Source organism: Staurois parvus, unplaced genomic scaffold (assembly GCF_062004578.1).
Source record: "Staurois parvus isolate SC_StPar_1 unplaced genomic scaffold, SC_StPar_1.0 ptg000056l, whole genome shotgun sequence".
Taxonomy (NCBI): domain Eukaryota; kingdom Metazoa; phylum Chordata; class Amphibia; order Anura; family Ranidae; genus Staurois; species Staurois parvus.
Window position 1 is genome coordinate 9,551,134 of NW_028317852.1, and position 17,762 is coordinate 9,568,895.

At 41.0% G+C, this 17,762-nt stretch overlaps 1 protein-coding gene across 2 annotated transcripts in view; it reads right to left on the bottom strand.

Moving 5' to 3' along the window:
* Positions 1-793: 793 nt before the first annotated feature.
* The window catches only part of LOC149469991 (suppressor of tumorigenicity 7 protein homolog), a 281,605-nt gene continuing 264,636 nt past the window's right edge, over positions 794-17,762 (bottom strand). The window contains exons 13-15 of one of the 2 annotated variants that reach the window (XM_089668327.1): positions 1,864-2,017; positions 1,709-1,766; positions 797-1,535 (exon numbers count right to left, since the gene is read on the bottom strand). In XM_089668327.1, coding sequence (XP_089524453.1) covers positions 1,715-1,766; positions 1,864-2,017 — 206 coding nt within the window. In that variant the 3' untranslated portion in view covers positions 797-1,535; positions 1,709-1,714. Of the gene's footprint in view, positions 1,767-1,863; positions 2,018-17,762 lie in introns of both variants that reach the window. The other variant, XM_089668326.1, reaches the window with a different exon arrangement.

Genomic DNA, 17,762 nt, shown 5'->3' on the forward strand with positions numbered 1-17,762 from the left:
AAGAAATAATTTTTATTGGTTTTCATGGCTATCTGTGATAGCAATTATAAATGTATAGCTATGGAGATTGGGGCATATGGCAGCAGTTCTGATTCCAGAGTGTTCCAGGAGTCTGTAATTGGTAGAAGACTGCAAGAAGCACAATTCAGGCAGGGCCTCTGCTTGACACAGAAGGATCAGATCTGCCTTTCGTGTTGGTTGCAGATGAGGTCTTAGCACTTTCCAGATACCTGCTTAGGTCTTATGCGAAAAGTAATCTGGACAATAAGGAGAGGATCTTTAACAACAGGCTGAGTCACCAAGGGGCCTCGTTAAATGTGCTTTTGGCATATTGTCAAGTAAATGGCACATTTTCCAAGCAACCTTGCAACTCAGCCTAAAGAATGCTGAATTAGTAATTCAGGCCTGCTGCATTCTTCATACTATTTTTCAGGATAAGGAGGGAATAAACCTTGAGAAAGAGTTCAACCTGGCCACGTACAGTATAACAGAGTAAGATCATGTAGCTCAAACATAGCCATATGGGACAAAGTTTGCCGACTACTTTCTTACCTCCAGCAAGAGAGGTTTCAAGGCAATACGTGTGATGCTGTACAAATTTGCTATTTGTATTAGTTCATCTAAAAATATCATCGATTGCAATATGTGAAATAATTACATTTTGTTAATTAGATGATTGGTATTTCATGTTTTATGTTTGATAGCATCAAATATACAAAAATTAACATATGTTCAAAACAGATTTGTTTTATTCTGCTTTTTATATCCAGTTTTTCGTAGGAACATCTATACAAAATTCACAAACTTTATACAAAATAAAGTTTTTTTTTAAATTTAATTTTGTTTCCTTTTTACTTATTGAAGCAAGTTTTCACAATGCATAAACTCTGCAAACCTAATAAAAACTTTTTCTGCTGGTCAGTTATAAATCCTGATAAAAACAGGTGTGGGATGGGCAAAATGAGGAAGAAGGTTGGGAAGAAGACCCAGAGCTGGATTGGCTAAGTGCTTGTGAACCATCTGAGGAATGTGAGCTGCGGATTGAACCTTGGAGGATATGTTCCCTGTGAGGACTGAGCAGAAGATGAACCAGCATAAGGAGGCCTCTGGGCATGTTGTATAGTGCTGTATGAATTGAAAGGGGGTTGTGGATAGGTTGATTGATATGGCTGGCTTAGCATATATGGGAACTCATACGGATATTGAGGGTATGGCCTCTGAGGGGGATCAAGTTGGCTAATATTAGGCAATGGACTTCCAGACATGGAAGCTTCAACACATCCCCCCACATAATTAAATATACCCAGATTGATCTCCAGCTGCCTCTCTACTGGGGCTTTTTCTAGCACATAATAAACTGTCCCCAGGAAGGACACATTTGCGTTATTGGGATCACAGAATGGATCCTTTCTCTCTTGTCTTCTAGAGGTGGTCATCTCGTCCATGAAGGGCTTCACGGCTTTGTCCATCTCATTATTTTCAGGCCTTTTCCCATGTTGAGAGTATCTTGATGTTGTTGTCCTGTCATGACTAACCTGTAGAGGATAATATAGCATTTGAGCACAGCAATGATGCCTTGGTGTACATCTGATTATGCTTATTATTCAATAGTATACTTAGATGTACGATCTTTGTGAAGTGCACAGACGTGCTATCTCCTCCACAGACTGGGACTGGCCTTCTCCCTCTTGAGTAATGGTTTCCTCACCTCCTTTCACTGTTTATCTTCAGGGTTGTCCTCACCCTTTGAGATGTTTGATAATGTACTAAATAAAAAAGGAATTGAACATATGGTCACAAAACCTTAACACAGAGAGACCAACATTTTGTGCTTTGCAGATGGAACATCCAAACTTCACTTACAATCTAATGTCCATGACTTTCCTTAGGAATGACACTTCAAAGTTGACTGATTTTTTTCTTTTTTTATAGCTCCGGAACCACTTCGACATCTCATCCATTAAATCTCTTCTAAACCGATCTCTGAGAAAACACCATCTGGTGTTCATTTTGTTTCCTGTAAGACACAGTGAGCAAAATGATAAATAAAAAGGGCCAAAGCAAAAAGTCTATAACCACTAGTACAAACAGAAAAGAATGTGGGAAAACAACCCCACAACAGCTATTGGAATTTACTGGCACATCACAAGACAAAATTAAAAATATAGAAAATTTGTATTACATATCTCAATAAAACATACATTTGAAAATTCACAAAAATGAACACCTCATAGTGTCATATACAGCAAAATGTTATAAAAACAATAGCACAAAGAGATTGGGACAGATAGATCTATATACTATATACACCCAACCCAGGTGATATGAGATAGATAGGTCCTAATCCACAGGTCAATGCATTTTGCTAGCTTCATCAGGACCATGAATCATGTGGTATAGTTTTCGAATAGATAGAAAGCACATAACCAAAATTACCAATCAGTTTATTCTGGCAATGCTGGAACACATACTCACAAAATGTATTCATAATTTACGGCTCCCACAACCTCCAAGTACAGGGTGTGGCTATGGGCACTTGTTGTGAGCCATCTTATCCAAGCCTGTACGGGTTGGGGGGGGGGGGAGATATCGGTGTTCTCAGAGGAGTATGCAAAATTTTTGGACTGCATTGGTATCGTTACATTGATGACGCTGTCATGTTTTGAATGGGGACTAGCCAAAACGTCAGGAATTTATGCAAACTCTGGAAACTAATAAATTTTATTTGAAATGTTCTATGAAATGTAGTTTTCATCGTATTACATTTGCCGATACCCAAAGTTTGATACATGAGGATGGGTCCATAGGAACAACGTTATACCGGAAGCCTACACCTGGCAATACCCTGCTTTATGTGGAGAGTACTCATCCCCAGCCCCTCATACAAAGTATCCTATATAGCCAATACTTCAGGCTTTGACGCATATGCTCAAATGAACAGCACTTTAAATCAGACATGTATACCCTAAGAGATAGGCTATTAGCCAAGGGTTATTCAAAAACAATGTTGAGGAAGTCATTTAATAGGGTTCAAAAGAGGATGGGGGAGGAGATTCTATTAAAAAGTAAGAATAAAAAAAAAATCTACCAGACACAGTTAGGCTTACAGCATAACCTCATTGAATAGACAGCATGTACAGGTTTGCCATATACTGCAGAAGCACTAGTACTTGCTAATTAATTACCCTATCCTAAAGAAATATGTAAAAGACTACCCTGAAATTACTTATCGTAGAGCTCGGTCAGTTAGGGATAAAGTCACTAAAAGTCATTTTGAAACTGGTACTGTGGATGAGGCAAATTTACATTTTCATGGCACTTGGAAATGTGGGTCTTGCAATTATTGTGGATGGAATGCATATGTGAAAATCAAACTTGTTATCTCCCAGATGGCCCTATGCATGCGTTACGGTATCATGTGGACTGCCAAACAGTGGGAATTGTATATATTATATTTTGTGAGTGTGGGGCCTTTTTTTTGGGGAAAACCAAGTGCCCTTTTTTGTGCTGGATAAAAGATCACATATATTATGTAAAAACCAATAAGCTCTCCATGCCTACTGGCAGGCATGTGGCACTGTTTCACAAGCATGACACAGTGTCATTAAATTTGCAGCACTGGAACACATATTGGTGGATCCATAGGGTGGAGATTTTGACAAAAGAATTTTACAACATGAGGCCAGATGACTTTATCTATTAAAGGTTACTTGCTAAATAAATGCTTATCTTACTGGCTTTAATGAGGCACTTAGCTTTAAACCATTTTTATAGTTTTCTACTTAGGTTTTTTTTAGCCCCTCACTCATTTCTATCATCTATAGGGTAAGGGGTCTCTAAAAAGTGTTCATTAGCCCCTCCTATTTGGCCTTTATGTTATCTGTAGGTTTGAATTTGCCACATCTGTAATAGACCCCGTATTTTCTCAGCTACTTCTTTTGACTATTGCATTGCTCAGTTTGGTTGGTTGGATTGTATTGTATAAACATAATATTGATGTCAGATGTGCAAGTTATTACATTTGGTCTTCTACAAAATGGCTGTTTGGGACCTGTGTTTTGGTTTGGGGGTGGGCACACACACATCCCTACCCCTGAGGGTGGGGGTGTGAGATTTTCCCACCATCCATGCTTTGGGCATTGCTCTACTGTTGTTCCATCTCATGTGAAGTGTTCCTGCAGCATTTAGTATGCCCATGGGTCTGCAGCTGCCTATACTGTGGTAGGGCACGAACCAAGGGCTTCTTCAATGGATGAATCCTATGCTCTGGGCGCCATCTTGTGCATGTGTGATGGTTTGGGCAACATGCTGATGTTATCCCCTCGTGCCATACTGGATGTTGGGCGGGCGGGTCAGCGTTCATAGGGGTATATCAGTAACCCTCTCGCACAGACTAGTAGACACACTGGTGGAACTTTGCCTGGTGTACAAGTCAGGTAATATTATACTTGTTTGGTGGACAGTGGATTATTTAGACCACTTTGTGGGCTTCACTGGGTATTGATTTTGATGTATTGTTTGTTTATGAACAGATACATGTGGATCGATGCCAGTCTTACAAAAGAGGGATATAGGTAATCTTATTCCCCATAAATGACATACAGCTATTCCTTTTGAAGGTAACTTATAAATATAAGGCTTTTGGCATAAAGCATTAGCTATGTATTGTTTTTTAATGTTCAATATATCTTTATTGGAGGAATTTTCAAAAGTACAAAGTATGCATTAATCATGTATATAACTGGTCTCTATAGTGGCAAAAATGTTTTAAAAAAATAGCATAATTCGCTGTGAGAGGAACATTTCACTATAAAAAGGTATTAAATATTATAACACCCGTGTAATAGAAGAGGAGAGAAAAAAACATGGAAAGGTACCAATTATCACAAGTTCAATAACTCTGTAATTAGAGGGCGGGAGAAATAGGAAAGGTGGGTGGGTGGGGAATGAGGAAGTGGGGAAGGAAGGGAGGAGGAGAAAAGGGAGCCCATGGATATCAAAGTACTGTATTAACTTAACGCTGAGGTACATCTGGGGTGGGAAAGCCATGCGGTCCAATGATTGGAGAAGTGTTGCATGCAAAGATTTTTGTGAGCGAGTATTCTCTCCATATCACATTTAAAGTTCAAATCAATTGTGTTAGTAATAGATGAGGAAGTCATAGTACGCCATAGTCTGGTGATACTTAACTTAGCCACTAGTAGTAAGTGAATTATTATGAATCTTGAGCTGGGAGGAAATGTCTCTACACCAATATGTAGTGATGAAAGAGCACGATTAGGGTCTACTTGGAGGCCTGAGATGTGCCAATATGATCTCAGAGATTTACAAGACCATAATTTATGGACTAGTGTGTCTACGTCACCACATAGTCTCCAACACATTAGGTATCAGTTTGGATAGATTTTTGCTTGAAGTTTGAAAGGCATTAAGTACCACCGGTGTAATGTTTTAGGTAAGGCTCCCAGTGGTCTGAGCAGTGAGATGCTATGCTGGTGGCTCTGATTGCTTTTTGCCACATTATTGTAGAGAACGTCTCACCCAGCTCTGTCTCCCATTTGTGTAGTTGTGAGCCCTGGGAGTATGGTCGGTCATTGTTGAGAATGGTATAAAAAAGAGATATAATTTTTTTGGGATACTGGGACTGGAAATAGAGCATACGAAGGTAGATGTGTCGCAGTCTGTAGATTGGTGCAGTGTAGATAATAGGAGATGCAAGTATTGATAAATGCCTCAGATGAGGGCAAGTTATAATCCTCACAGAGGGAGTTTAGGGTGTTGAGTTTCTGGTCAAGGAAAAGGTCATCAAGGTGGGTAATGTTATGCTTGTGCCATTGAGATATGTTGAGGTCAGGAATGGAATGGTATAGGGATTCAAGGGGTAGGAGTATTTTATCTAAGGGGAGGGAAGACGAGGAATGTGTAGAAAGCTCTTTCCACACTTTAAATGACGTCATGTGTGTGGGATTTGGTGATGTTAGTAACGAAAGTCTGACACTGATGGTCAACAATGTTCACTTGAGTTCAGATGGACGATAGAGATTGGTCTCCATAACTGACCACATTTTCCATTCAGTAGGGTGCCACCAGTAGTATATTTGGTTTAAAAGTGACCCATAGTAGTAAGATTTTATACAGTAAGTGGAAGTCCGGCACATCCTCTTTTATAGGGTCCAGTTAGTATGTAGTTTGCACATCTAGGATGGTTTGAGTCCCATACATATGAGGTGACGTTGGATAGAGGTGAAAAAATATGACGGAAGGGAGATTATGAGAGTTCTCAAGAGGTATAACATTTTAGGGAGTATTAGCATTTTTAAAGCAGCTATTCTACCAAGTTTCGAGAGACCAAAGGAGTGAAATGAGCCTGGGGGTTGATTGTGGAGAAAATGTTCATGGGTCGCATCAAATAATTTTGAGATAGAGGAAGGGCTCTGGATACCTAGGTAAGGGATGGAATTTTTTGCCCCAAAAAAGGAAAGTTCATTTTTATACATTCAATATCAGTTGAATTCAAATGTATGGCTGGCAGTAGTGACTTGGTAGCATTGAGTTTGTAATATGATATGGTGCTAAAGATGTCAAGTGTTGCCTGTATGGATGGAAGAGATCTGGGTTCATGATCATAAGGATCAGGTCATCTGCAAATAAATTTACTTTATGCTCAGTGTTATGGAAGGGAATTCCAGAATTTAAGGTATCAGAACGCATTTTAACTGCAAGGGGCTCCATTAATAGTGTGAATATTAAGGGAGATAGTCTCCATTAGTGATATTGAAAGGGGCCAATAGGGTTCCTGATGACAGTTCTCTTGCACAAGGGTTAGGATAGAGAGAAAGTATGGCAGAGAAAGTATGGCAGAATGAAACCAGCTGTGGATGCCAAATTTGTGTAGGACTGCCTTGAGGAATTCCCAATGAACTCGGTCAAACGCCTTCTCTGCATCTAAGGAGAGGAGCAGAGAAGGTGTTTTACTAGTATTGCAATGGTGCACAAGGTCATTAAATGCCTGGTTGCGTCTAGGGCCTGTCATCCAGGAATAAACCCAACTTTGTCAGAGTGGATCAGTGAGGACACCAAGGGCATAAGTCTTCAGACAATAACCTGTATGTGACGGAGGGTAGGCAGGACAGAACACACAAGGCAGACAGCAAACACTTAAAGCTTTATTAAAACAGACAACAGTCACTCAATGGGGAGTAGTGCAGAGAGAGAGAGCCCAAAATACTTGTAATCCAGCCCCGGTGGGCAAAGGTAAAGTCCCTACAGCAGTTTGTATTCCAACAGGGAGGTAGGAGGCAGTTCATAAACAGTTCAGATAACACAGGGGAAGCATACACTCATGCAGAGCTGATGTGGTAGTCTCAGGCAGAGCTGATGTGGTAGTTTCAGGCAGAGTTGGCAGCGTCTCAGGCAAGGCTGATGTAGCTTCTGGGATCCGCCTTATTCCAATGGGGCTTAGGCAGAGTCTGGACACTAGAGTCCCGCCGCAGCTGGGATCCCTCAGTGGCTGCACAGCAGAGTGGATGATCGGGAGAGACTAGCACCGGTCTCTTAATCCGGTGTTAGATGCTTCCCGGTTGTCCTGGTAACTGGGGCGGGCCGTGGGCCGCGTGCCCCGTTGTTTGGCAACGAGGCACACCCCCCTGGACACGGGTCGCGCTCACATGAGCGCGGCCTTTGTCCGGGCGATACGAACGTCCGGACCATGTGGCGTCACTGTGACGCCGGGACCCGGACATTCCCCACAGGAGGTTCACACGAGGTGTGAACCTGCTATCTCTGAGGAGAGATAGCAACAATTACATTTGGGCACAAACAGGCTGGACAGGATGGACAAGGAAACACAATAATTGAGTTTGTAGCTGTAAACAGGATGACAGTGGGGAGAATACATTAATTGAATTTGGGGCCCTTTTGGCCAGAGGAGGGTGGGGTGGAGGGGGCACATTAATTACAGCTAAGAGCATTTGGCACACAGGAGTAGAATACTAATTTGAGGATGCACTTCCTCTGGACACAAGGGATTAATAAAGGAATTAATAACTGGGACTGGCAGAGAACCCATACCGTGACACTTGGCAAAGAGCTTTATATCTGTGTTAAATAGGGATGTAGGTCTGTAGTAGTGGCAGTATATAGGGGATCTTTACCAGGTTTAAGAATGGTCGTATTAGTAAACATTAACATTTCAGCAGGGAAGAAGCAAGAGGATGAGGTAAAATTTAACAGGGTAGCTAAGTGTGGTGATAGAAGATTGGAAAATTGTTTAAAGTATTCATTAGTATTCATTAGCCATCTTCAACTGTTGACTTATAAATGGGGAGGGATTTGATTGCGTCCATAATCTCCATATCAATAAAGGGCAATGATAGTTGTTCTTGTGTTGAGGAGAGTGATGGGAAATTGATCAAATTTAGAGTGATGGGAAATTGATCAATTTGCCACATTGGAAAGTTGTAGTGTAGTGGGGTCAGATGCTAAATTGTACAGGGAAGAATACTACTCGCTGAAAGCATTAGCTATGTCTTGAGAATTTGTAAGTAAGTTTTTGGAAGAAGTATGATATAATGAGGCTATTTTGGTTTTAGCTCTTTCCAGCTTAAAGTGTTACTAATCCCACAACAATAAAATCAGTCTGTATATGCAGCAAAGCATGCTTGTTATACTCACTGTTGAACCTCTGTGCATTGTGTAAAAAGGATGTGTGATCCTGACATCTCTGATCCCCCCTTCTTCCAGTGTCCCCCTCTTATCTCCTGATAAGACATATTGTGTGTAGACACTCTGCACATGCTCAGTTTGTTGTGTATTGCTAGAGAGGTTTTTTTTGTCTTGGGAGAGTGCAGGTGAATAGCACAGGGCCAATCAGCACTGTCCAGACAGAGGTCAGGGGTCCTGCATCTTCCTAGAGTAGAATGAAAACTCCTCCTAAAAGCTTTAACATGTGCTCTGCTGGACACTGATAGAAGTCACAAGACTGCTCTAATGGCTGATGAGAAAAGGTATTTAGCAGTTTATATTTATTAAAATAATTGCATTTCCATGTTCTGTGTACTGTGGGAGACCAGATATAGTGAATGCAGGGTCCTGGGTTGAGTAACACTTTAACTTGCTTAGCGAAAAGAGCTCTAGCTTTATTACCCAAGGCATAGAGAGCTTTAGGTTGGTTTCATATTTATTAAGGAGAAGGGAGCACAATTTTTGTCTTTCTGCAGAGTGCAGAGGTTAGTGAAGCGGAAGGCTTTGATTTATGTAGGCTCCCTTTGTGTTTACTAGAGGCTAGCACTTCATCAATTTATTTTGTCCTCTAGTGTTGGACATAAACTTACAATTTAAGAAGAATGCCATGCGTATATGCCTTATATGTAGACCATAAGACAAAAGGATGTGTGGTGTATCGCTGAGCTCGAAAAACTTCCGGTGAGCTTGGGTTATCTGGCTACAGATGGAAGGATCAGCCAATAATGACTAATTGAGCCTCCACAGATCAGGAGATCGAGTTTTGGAAGAACCAAGTTCCAGAATGATAGGGGCGTGGTCTGACCATGTGATGTTCCCAATGCTGGTGGACAGGACATTTTGGAGAGTCAATTTATCGGTTAGAAATAGATCTATTTATGAGTAGGAATTTTGTGAAGGTGAATAGTAAGTAAAGTCCATGTTGGCAGCGCCAGACATCATATAGATCCCATTGACAAAGCAGATGATTAAGAGCTTGGTGACGTGGATGCTTCTTAGAGGAGAAGTCCAGAGCAGGGTCCCAACTAAATTAAAGTTACCCCCCAATAATGAGGTGATCTTTTGCATGAGTGGATATCAGGCACAGAAGTTTGTTACAGAACCGCACATACTGGGTTTTCAGTATATAACCACTAGTACTCTCCTCCATTAGTCTGTGGAGGAGTTAGTATGCCTTGGCCTTTCACAAAGATCCTGAAACAAGGGCATCTTGTGTTGAGATGGACACAGCAATGATGTCCTTTATGGACGAGATACGCACTTCATCAGACAGGCCAGAAAGGATGTGCACTGACCTCAACTTCACATGCATTACTACAAATGTAAAATCACAGTACATACAATGCAGACTGCTACATGGTTTTGCTCAGCTGCAATGAGAGATTGATCAGTACATCAATCACAAGTGATATGCATAGCAGTCCAACTTTTCTTTATCAAACAGTAATGTCATGATTACAGCAAAACACTGACAAGAGTTAGTGGGAGCAAGGTCGGACAATTGCCCCCGGGCCGCTCTGATACCCTGTAAAAGGCCACTTCCGCCTCAGACTTTTTTTTTGTAAATATGGAATGAGCAGAGGTGGACTGACCTCCGTGTCCTCTCAGGAGTTTACATTGAGATCCCACCCACTGACATGCCTGTCAAAATTATTGGTTGCTAGGATCACCTAGTGTACTAACAACCAATGAAGTGCACGCAGAGGCCCTGCATCAGAGGAGGAGGATGAAACTTCCATCTCCTATTCAAACTTGCTCCGCTCCCTTCCCCTGGCCTAGCAGTGAAACTTGCAGCCGAGACTCTGGTGGGAGACCCACTAGGAGAACACTGATATAAGGAGAGAGTAGGGAGGGGTGCGATTTATGGCAGCCAGGGAGTGAGCCTGAGGGGTGGCAGGCTGCCACTGTGGTCTCCTTGTGCTGTGTGTGGGGATCTAGGGGACTGATGGCAGCCTGATATGCTGGGACTTGTAGTGCCCTTTGTGTGGGATTAAGAAATGGCAGCCTGCTATGCTGGGACTTGTAGTGCCCTAGACTGTGGGGGATTGAGGAAGTCCCCTACAGATGGCACTACAAGTCCCAGCATAGCAGACTGTTATTCGCCAGTCCCCTACAGATGGCACTGATGGCAGCCTGATATGCTGGGACTTGTAGTGCCCTTTGTGTGGGATTAAGAAATGGCAGCCTGCTATGCTGGGACTTGTAGTGCCCTAGACTGTGGGGGATTGAGGAAGTCCCCTACAGATGGCACTACAAGTCCCAGCATAGCAGACTGTTATTCGCCAGTCCCCTACAGATGGCACTACAAGTCCCAGCATAGTAGTCTGCCATTCCTCAGTCTCCTATAGAGGAAACTACAAGTCCCAGCATAGGGAACTGAGAAATGGCAGCCTTCTATGCTGGGACTTGTAGTGCCCTAGACTATGGGGGATTGAGTAAGTCCCCTACAGAGGGCACTACAAGTCCCAGCATAGTAGTCTGCCATTTCTCAGTTCCCTACAGACAGCACTACAAGTCCCAGCATTGTGGGCTGCCATTCTTCAGTAAGGTATGGCAGCCCACTATGCTGGGACTTGCAGTGCCCTCTGTAGGGGACTGAGGTATGACAGTCTGCTATACTGGGGCTTGTAGTGCCTAGATTGTGGGGGACTGAGGAATGGCAGTGTAAGGGAGAACTCTGTAAGCCCTGATGTAAGGGGGTCTCTGAAAAGTCCACATCATTCTCCCTTAAATCGGGGTTCTCAGAACTCCCCTTACATCAGAATCCCCCAGAACATTATGGTTCAGGTTCATCCTGACAACAGCACTCTATATGCTGTTTTGCAGGTTACTTACTCCTGACCCCTGTACTCTATACATTATGTTGTACATTACATTGTCCTCACCCAGGTGCTCATTGTCTCAACAGCTGCTGGTTTTAATTAAGTTCTTCTTTAAGGTAAGATCTGTCAGATTAAATGATATCCTTTTTGTGTGTACAAAAGCATATGTAATGGAAGCATTTATTTTTTAAAAATGATACTTTATCCTGAGGTTCATATGTGTTTGTGAGGATGTCAGCTGTGGTACAGTAAATAGGAGTCCCATTAGGCCCACCAAAAATTCTCAGTACCAGGCCTATAATGCTCTTAGAGTGGAGAGTGGAGTTCCACCGAAAAGTGGAAGCTCCTTTTTTCTGCCTACTCCCCTCCTTCCCCCCTGCTGGCACATTTTGGGGGCAAGGGGAAGTGGGTACCTGGCTCTGACCTGCCGCGGCGAACTGACCCAAACATTTTCCCTGCCCCCCACAGCCCTCTGGGACACTTCCAAGGTCCCAGAGGACTGTGGCCCATTCATAAAGCACAGCGTGCTTTGTGCATGAGCAGTAGGGAACTGCCAGTTTCCTTTAGTCAAGATGGTGGCGCCAGCACCCGACAGTCGATTGAAGAATCGGCTCAGGGTGAGGACACTGGATGCTGGACACCTGGATAGGTAAGTGGATAGATAAGTGCCCTAATATTAAAAGTCAGCAGCTACAGTATTTGTAATTTTTTAGGGGTGGCATGCGCCAAAACTCTGCTTTAATCCAGCCGTGGAAATAGCCAGGGAAGAGAGAGAGGAGGGGGGCCAAGTCACTGCACCATGAACCTCTAGGTTGTACTTGCACACTGGGCAAAAAATTGCCAGTCAGCCCCTGATTGGGAGCATGCTGCAGATATATGACACTTATTATGGACCAATTTAGTGTCACAATTTGAAATATTTCTTCCTAATTATTTCTTCTTGCTGTGTTGTCACTGTGTTCACAACATTTTGTGTCCCACAAGCCTGGCCTTTTATGCACCAGGTAAGGAGCTCCTGGGAGACATCTTTGGCCATGTTCTCCATGTCCAGGAAGTGAATGTACTTACTACTGTATGACCAATACCTGGGTCATACGTTGACTTCACAAACAATACATTTAAAAAACATAATTGATTAATTTATTAGTAACTGAGCGGGCGCAGTCCGTTAACGTCCATTCACATCTATTTTAATGGATCTGAACATACCCTTGAACTGTACCGGAACAGATGCGGATGTAAACATATGATAAATGGATGCTCCTCCATTGACACCTGTTTGTCCATCAGAATCTATTGCAGTCTGTTTGTTATCTGTCAATGGATGAATGAAAAAACGCGGCTGTGAGGGGCTATGAATGAGAACACTACAAGTTCCTACAGCCTTTGCAGCTTTTGGCTTCTCAATGAACTACCATGGTGATGTGGAGCGCCATAGTAGTTTATTGAGTCTTCCCATCAGTAAGTATCTGAAAGCCCATACAAGGTGTACAGGCACACAGATAAACTGACAGGTCAGGGGGAGACCTGCATGGCACCAGCGATCTGCTGATCACTGGTGCACTGCTTTAGAGGCTCCAGAAACAAAAATTAAAAAATACACTTTTTTTACCTGCAATTTAATGCATTTAATTTTTTTTTTTTTGTTAAAAGGGGAACTTATCCTTTAATTGCACTTAGCCATTAAAAGCACCCTCTAATGGAAAAGAGTTGATGCCAAAGTTAAGTGATACAACCAGGAAACTAGCATTTTTAGAAGGAAGCCAGCAATGGTAGCATATTTTTCTTTAAAAAAGGTTTATTTTAAATGTGCTGTTCTATGACAAATACGTGTATACATTTTACTGCAAAGTGACTTAGCAAATCAAGACTCATATAAACACACAAACCACAGCATGTCACTTGCACTGTGTGGATGAAAGATGTGTGGTCTATTTGTGTGTCCTCACTTAACCTTAGGAAAAGAATCTGAAAACAGTGCCATATATATTTATGTTAATAGATTTATTTGGCCAGTTAATCAATTGTGTGCTCATCATTGATGCAAAACATGCATCATTATTTCAGCAAGCTTATGTCAATATTGACAAATCAAAATGTGTGTGGTACAACTCAGGAACTAAAGTATGCATGTTATAAATATTCAGAACACTGATAAGATGGAGTTTGAAGGCCCATCACCCCAATAAAGAGACACAGATCAACTGACTCCTAAATATGCAGAATGGGAGCTGTGGTGGTTTATGTAAGGATATATATTATTTATAAAGGGCGTGTCCCTTTCCCTTAGATGAAATATTACAGTGCCTCCAGCCGTTAAAATACGGCAAATATTTAGTAAACCAATAATTTGGACACCTTGATAATTTGATCACCACTTATTATTATACCTTGAATTCTTTTAGCCAATATGATTTCGTACCATACACACAAAATTTGCCTTATAATAGATAAATATAAAAATTTATTTATGTACAAAAATTATATATATATTAACACAAAACGCAAAAGACTGGTGATAAATGAATATTGGTACACACAATCAAAAATATATCCTACCAATGTAAAACACAATAATAAGGTTTCTAACTAATTACATCAATATCACAATTTTTAAATGATATGATTATTTATTAAATTTATTAATAATTAATGATTTCGAATATCTCAAAGGTTATGTTCTCACAAGCCGTGGCCATAGGATTGCAAGAAGCAAGCCCTTGATATATGATACTCTGGTTATTAATATTCAATAAATTATGAAATATGGAAAAAAATTATAATATGGCAACAAACAATTTTTAACAGTAAAACAGGATCTCTCTACATATATCTAACTACCCAATATTGTTGTGATACACTAAGATAATTTTATGATTCCACACCACAGAGAAAATAGGTAATACAAAATCAAATAAACAATCTCACCGCACCCGGCATTCAGACTAGGCAACTCTCCCGTGGATTTAGCTGGCAGTGGAACGCCTTTAGACTGATATTATAGGGCAAGTGATAGGTATTCAGTATGGGAAAATGTAGGAAGTTATAAGGATAGAGATTTAGAAATTTAGTAAAGTTTTAGGAAGTTTGAAAGTATGGAAGAGTAGTTATTCAGCAGAGATCTTCTTCAGTCAGGTTTTCTTTTGCTGCGGTCTTTTCTTTTGATGAGTTTTTCTTGATGAGGTCTTCTGATGAGGTTTTTTTCATGAGGTTTTTCTTTGTTAAAGGTACAAGGGCTTTTATATCCACTAATCCATTGTTCTAAGATACCTTCCCACCAGGCTTCTTGATTGGCTAGTTGAGAAATGTGTGTACATAAGCTATTTCTCACCTGCCCGCCAGGTGGCGGTCATGTATCATAGAACAATTTGAGTATTTGAGATGACTCACCTTGGGTGGAATCTTAAGGTAATTTCAGGAATTAAATATACGTCTTTTTCCAGATATAAGTGATCATACCTATAATATTCTAAATAGGGACCATGGAATATAGGTGTATATTCAGTTATTCCTTCTTGAAATACCATCCTGTTTGTTTCCTGATAAGACATGTAACTGATGCTAGTTTATAATACATCTTACTTTCCATCATCTCAATACTCAAGTTAGTGATATATAGTTCCCATTGCTGAATATTTAGTGGTGTGTAAAATCCATAACATCTCATTTATAATATGTTTTTGTAATATATCTTTGTAATTATATACAGTCAATTTTTAGGCTTAAATGTCCTGAATTTCACCTCTTTGTTTTAGAATCAACATTTTCTATGTGTAGGGAAAAACTCTTTGTTTGCCTGGCTCTTGTATTGGAATCATGGTAAACAACTGTTAATGCTTTCACCCTTGGTGAACAATAGTATATTGTAATAGTTTCAGAGGTCTGTTAGTTCATCACACTCTGCAAGTTTTGGTTAAGCTTTCAACCAGTTGAGTTCCCGTCTCATTATTGTTAAAATGTTTGAAAGTCGAAGTCCTATCTGGCTATTTGTTTGACTTTCTGTATATGCATTCTTCTCAACCTCAATATACAAATAGTCCTTGTTGACAGTCCAAACAGTCTTATTGTCTTGGAAAAGTCTTACTTCCCCCATTCTCTCCATTTCTTTAACTAGAATCCTTGAGGGTTCAACCAAGACAAAATTAACTCTTAGCATCCGGCTATACTGAGCTGTTTGTCATATAATATTATGTCTTGATAAAGTCATATTTTTGAGACATAATTCAAAAGGTCCACAACAGAGCTCAAGTAATTTTCTGCTGGCAAGGAGTGTAGGGATCTGCTGCCCTCTACTGATGGCTGCTAATATCACAGTGTTATGTATAATTATGTATTAGCACTTTCTGTCTCTGGGAGTCTGGCCTTTAAAAAACCCCAGAAGGAGGAAATGGAGAGAAAGAAAGTCTCAGTCAAATGTCCTGTCCATGCTGCTTATTTCAGGCCAGAAGAGATCTTTATGCAAATAGTCTAATAGTTTAACTGCAACTGCCCATAGCTTTGTGAGATGGGGAAACAGCTCTCATTGTTTGAATACTGCTTGTGTGGAGTAAATTAAATGTTTTGGCTGACATTCTGCAGTTTAGCTACAAGATGTCACTGTTTTTCTAACAGAGCCTCAGACTGCATAGATATTTCTATATTCATGAAGAGGTGGAGTTTTCACACAGAGTTGAGAGAGAACAGGAAGAAGAGAGAGCAGCCATGTTCTGGAGAATGGTGAATGAGGGGGGGTCGTGTGAGCTGAGAATCAGATGACATCCAGGTGTGAGAGCATCCCTCCGTAACCAGAGCTTCAGCTAAGTGAAGCTGATGAGATTGCTGCCAGGTAGCTGATGAGATTGCTGCCAGGAATGTTGATGCGAGCAGAGGAACTAAGCAACATATACGGCGAGACCGCATGCTTGTTGGAGAGACATTTGTTCTGTTCAGAGTCACCAGTAAAATCGTGCACACACCTCATTTCAGTGTTGGTGCCTTGAGACTGAGTCCAGGCCTATAGTTAGTTAGTTAGGGTCTCAGTTTGTGTCAGGCCACAAGTGCTGTTACTGATCATTGGAAGGACTCCACAACTTAGTGACATTTCACATTGGAGAGCTGATAAAATCCTACAAACTCAAGCCAGACTGGCGTGTAGCTCAGAAGGAATACTCAGGCACGTGCTACCGGACCAGTTATGGGAGAGGGAATACTGTAGATTTGTGTAAGATTGTAAACTGTTGTACTGCACCGCAGGCTAGCCCATACCATACACCCATACACTGATTCCTGCTCTTTTAGGGTAATAACGGGTAAGGTGTGGCAGCTTAGTTGTGCCCACTAGTAGGTAAATTACTACTCTTTCTACCTTCATCCATCAGAAGGCGCCGTGCTGTGCAGCACAAGGGTCTCAGCCTTTGGGCTGGGTGTATGTAAATTTATTGTATTTTTCCAGCATTTGTGGTTGTGTTTATTTGCCACATATAAGTAAAATTCTGTTGTGGCAAAAGCTGGTGTTGGGGTTTCTTTCCTCGTTCGTGACTTCACTGTATCCTGGGGAGCCCACCCCGGTACACGGCTTACAGCTTCACACGTGTTTCTGAATATTTGTGACAGAGTATCTCTGTCCTTTTGTTATTATGTCACATGCACAGTGTCAGATAGTTAGACCTGTACTACTGTATGTATGTAGTGCTCACCTTCCAGTATATTAGTTGGTAAACCTGTTTATTGCAATAGAGTTTATATACAGCTCCTATAATTTTAACCACTTGCCCTCCTGAGGATTTACCCCCCTTAATGACCAGGCCTCTTTTTGCTACTCGGCGCTGCACTAATGCAACTGATAATTCCGCGGTCATGCAATGCTGCATCCAAACGAAATTTACGTCCTTTTTTTCACACAAATAGAGCTTTCTTTTGATGGTATTTGATGAATTGTGCGCTTTTTATTTTTCACGGTATAAACAAAAAAAGACCACAAATTTTGAAGAAAAACTATATTTTTTACTTTCAGCTATAAAAAATATATAGTAAACTCAAAGTTAGTTATAAATTTAGGCCAAAATGTATTCTGCTACATGTTTTTGGTAAAAAAAATCCCAATAAGTGTATATTGATTGCTTTGTGTGAAAGTTATAGTGTCTACAAACTATAGTATAGATACTGCAATTTACGCCATTTTTTTGCTATACAGCGCTGTGCTAGTTTAACGGACAATTG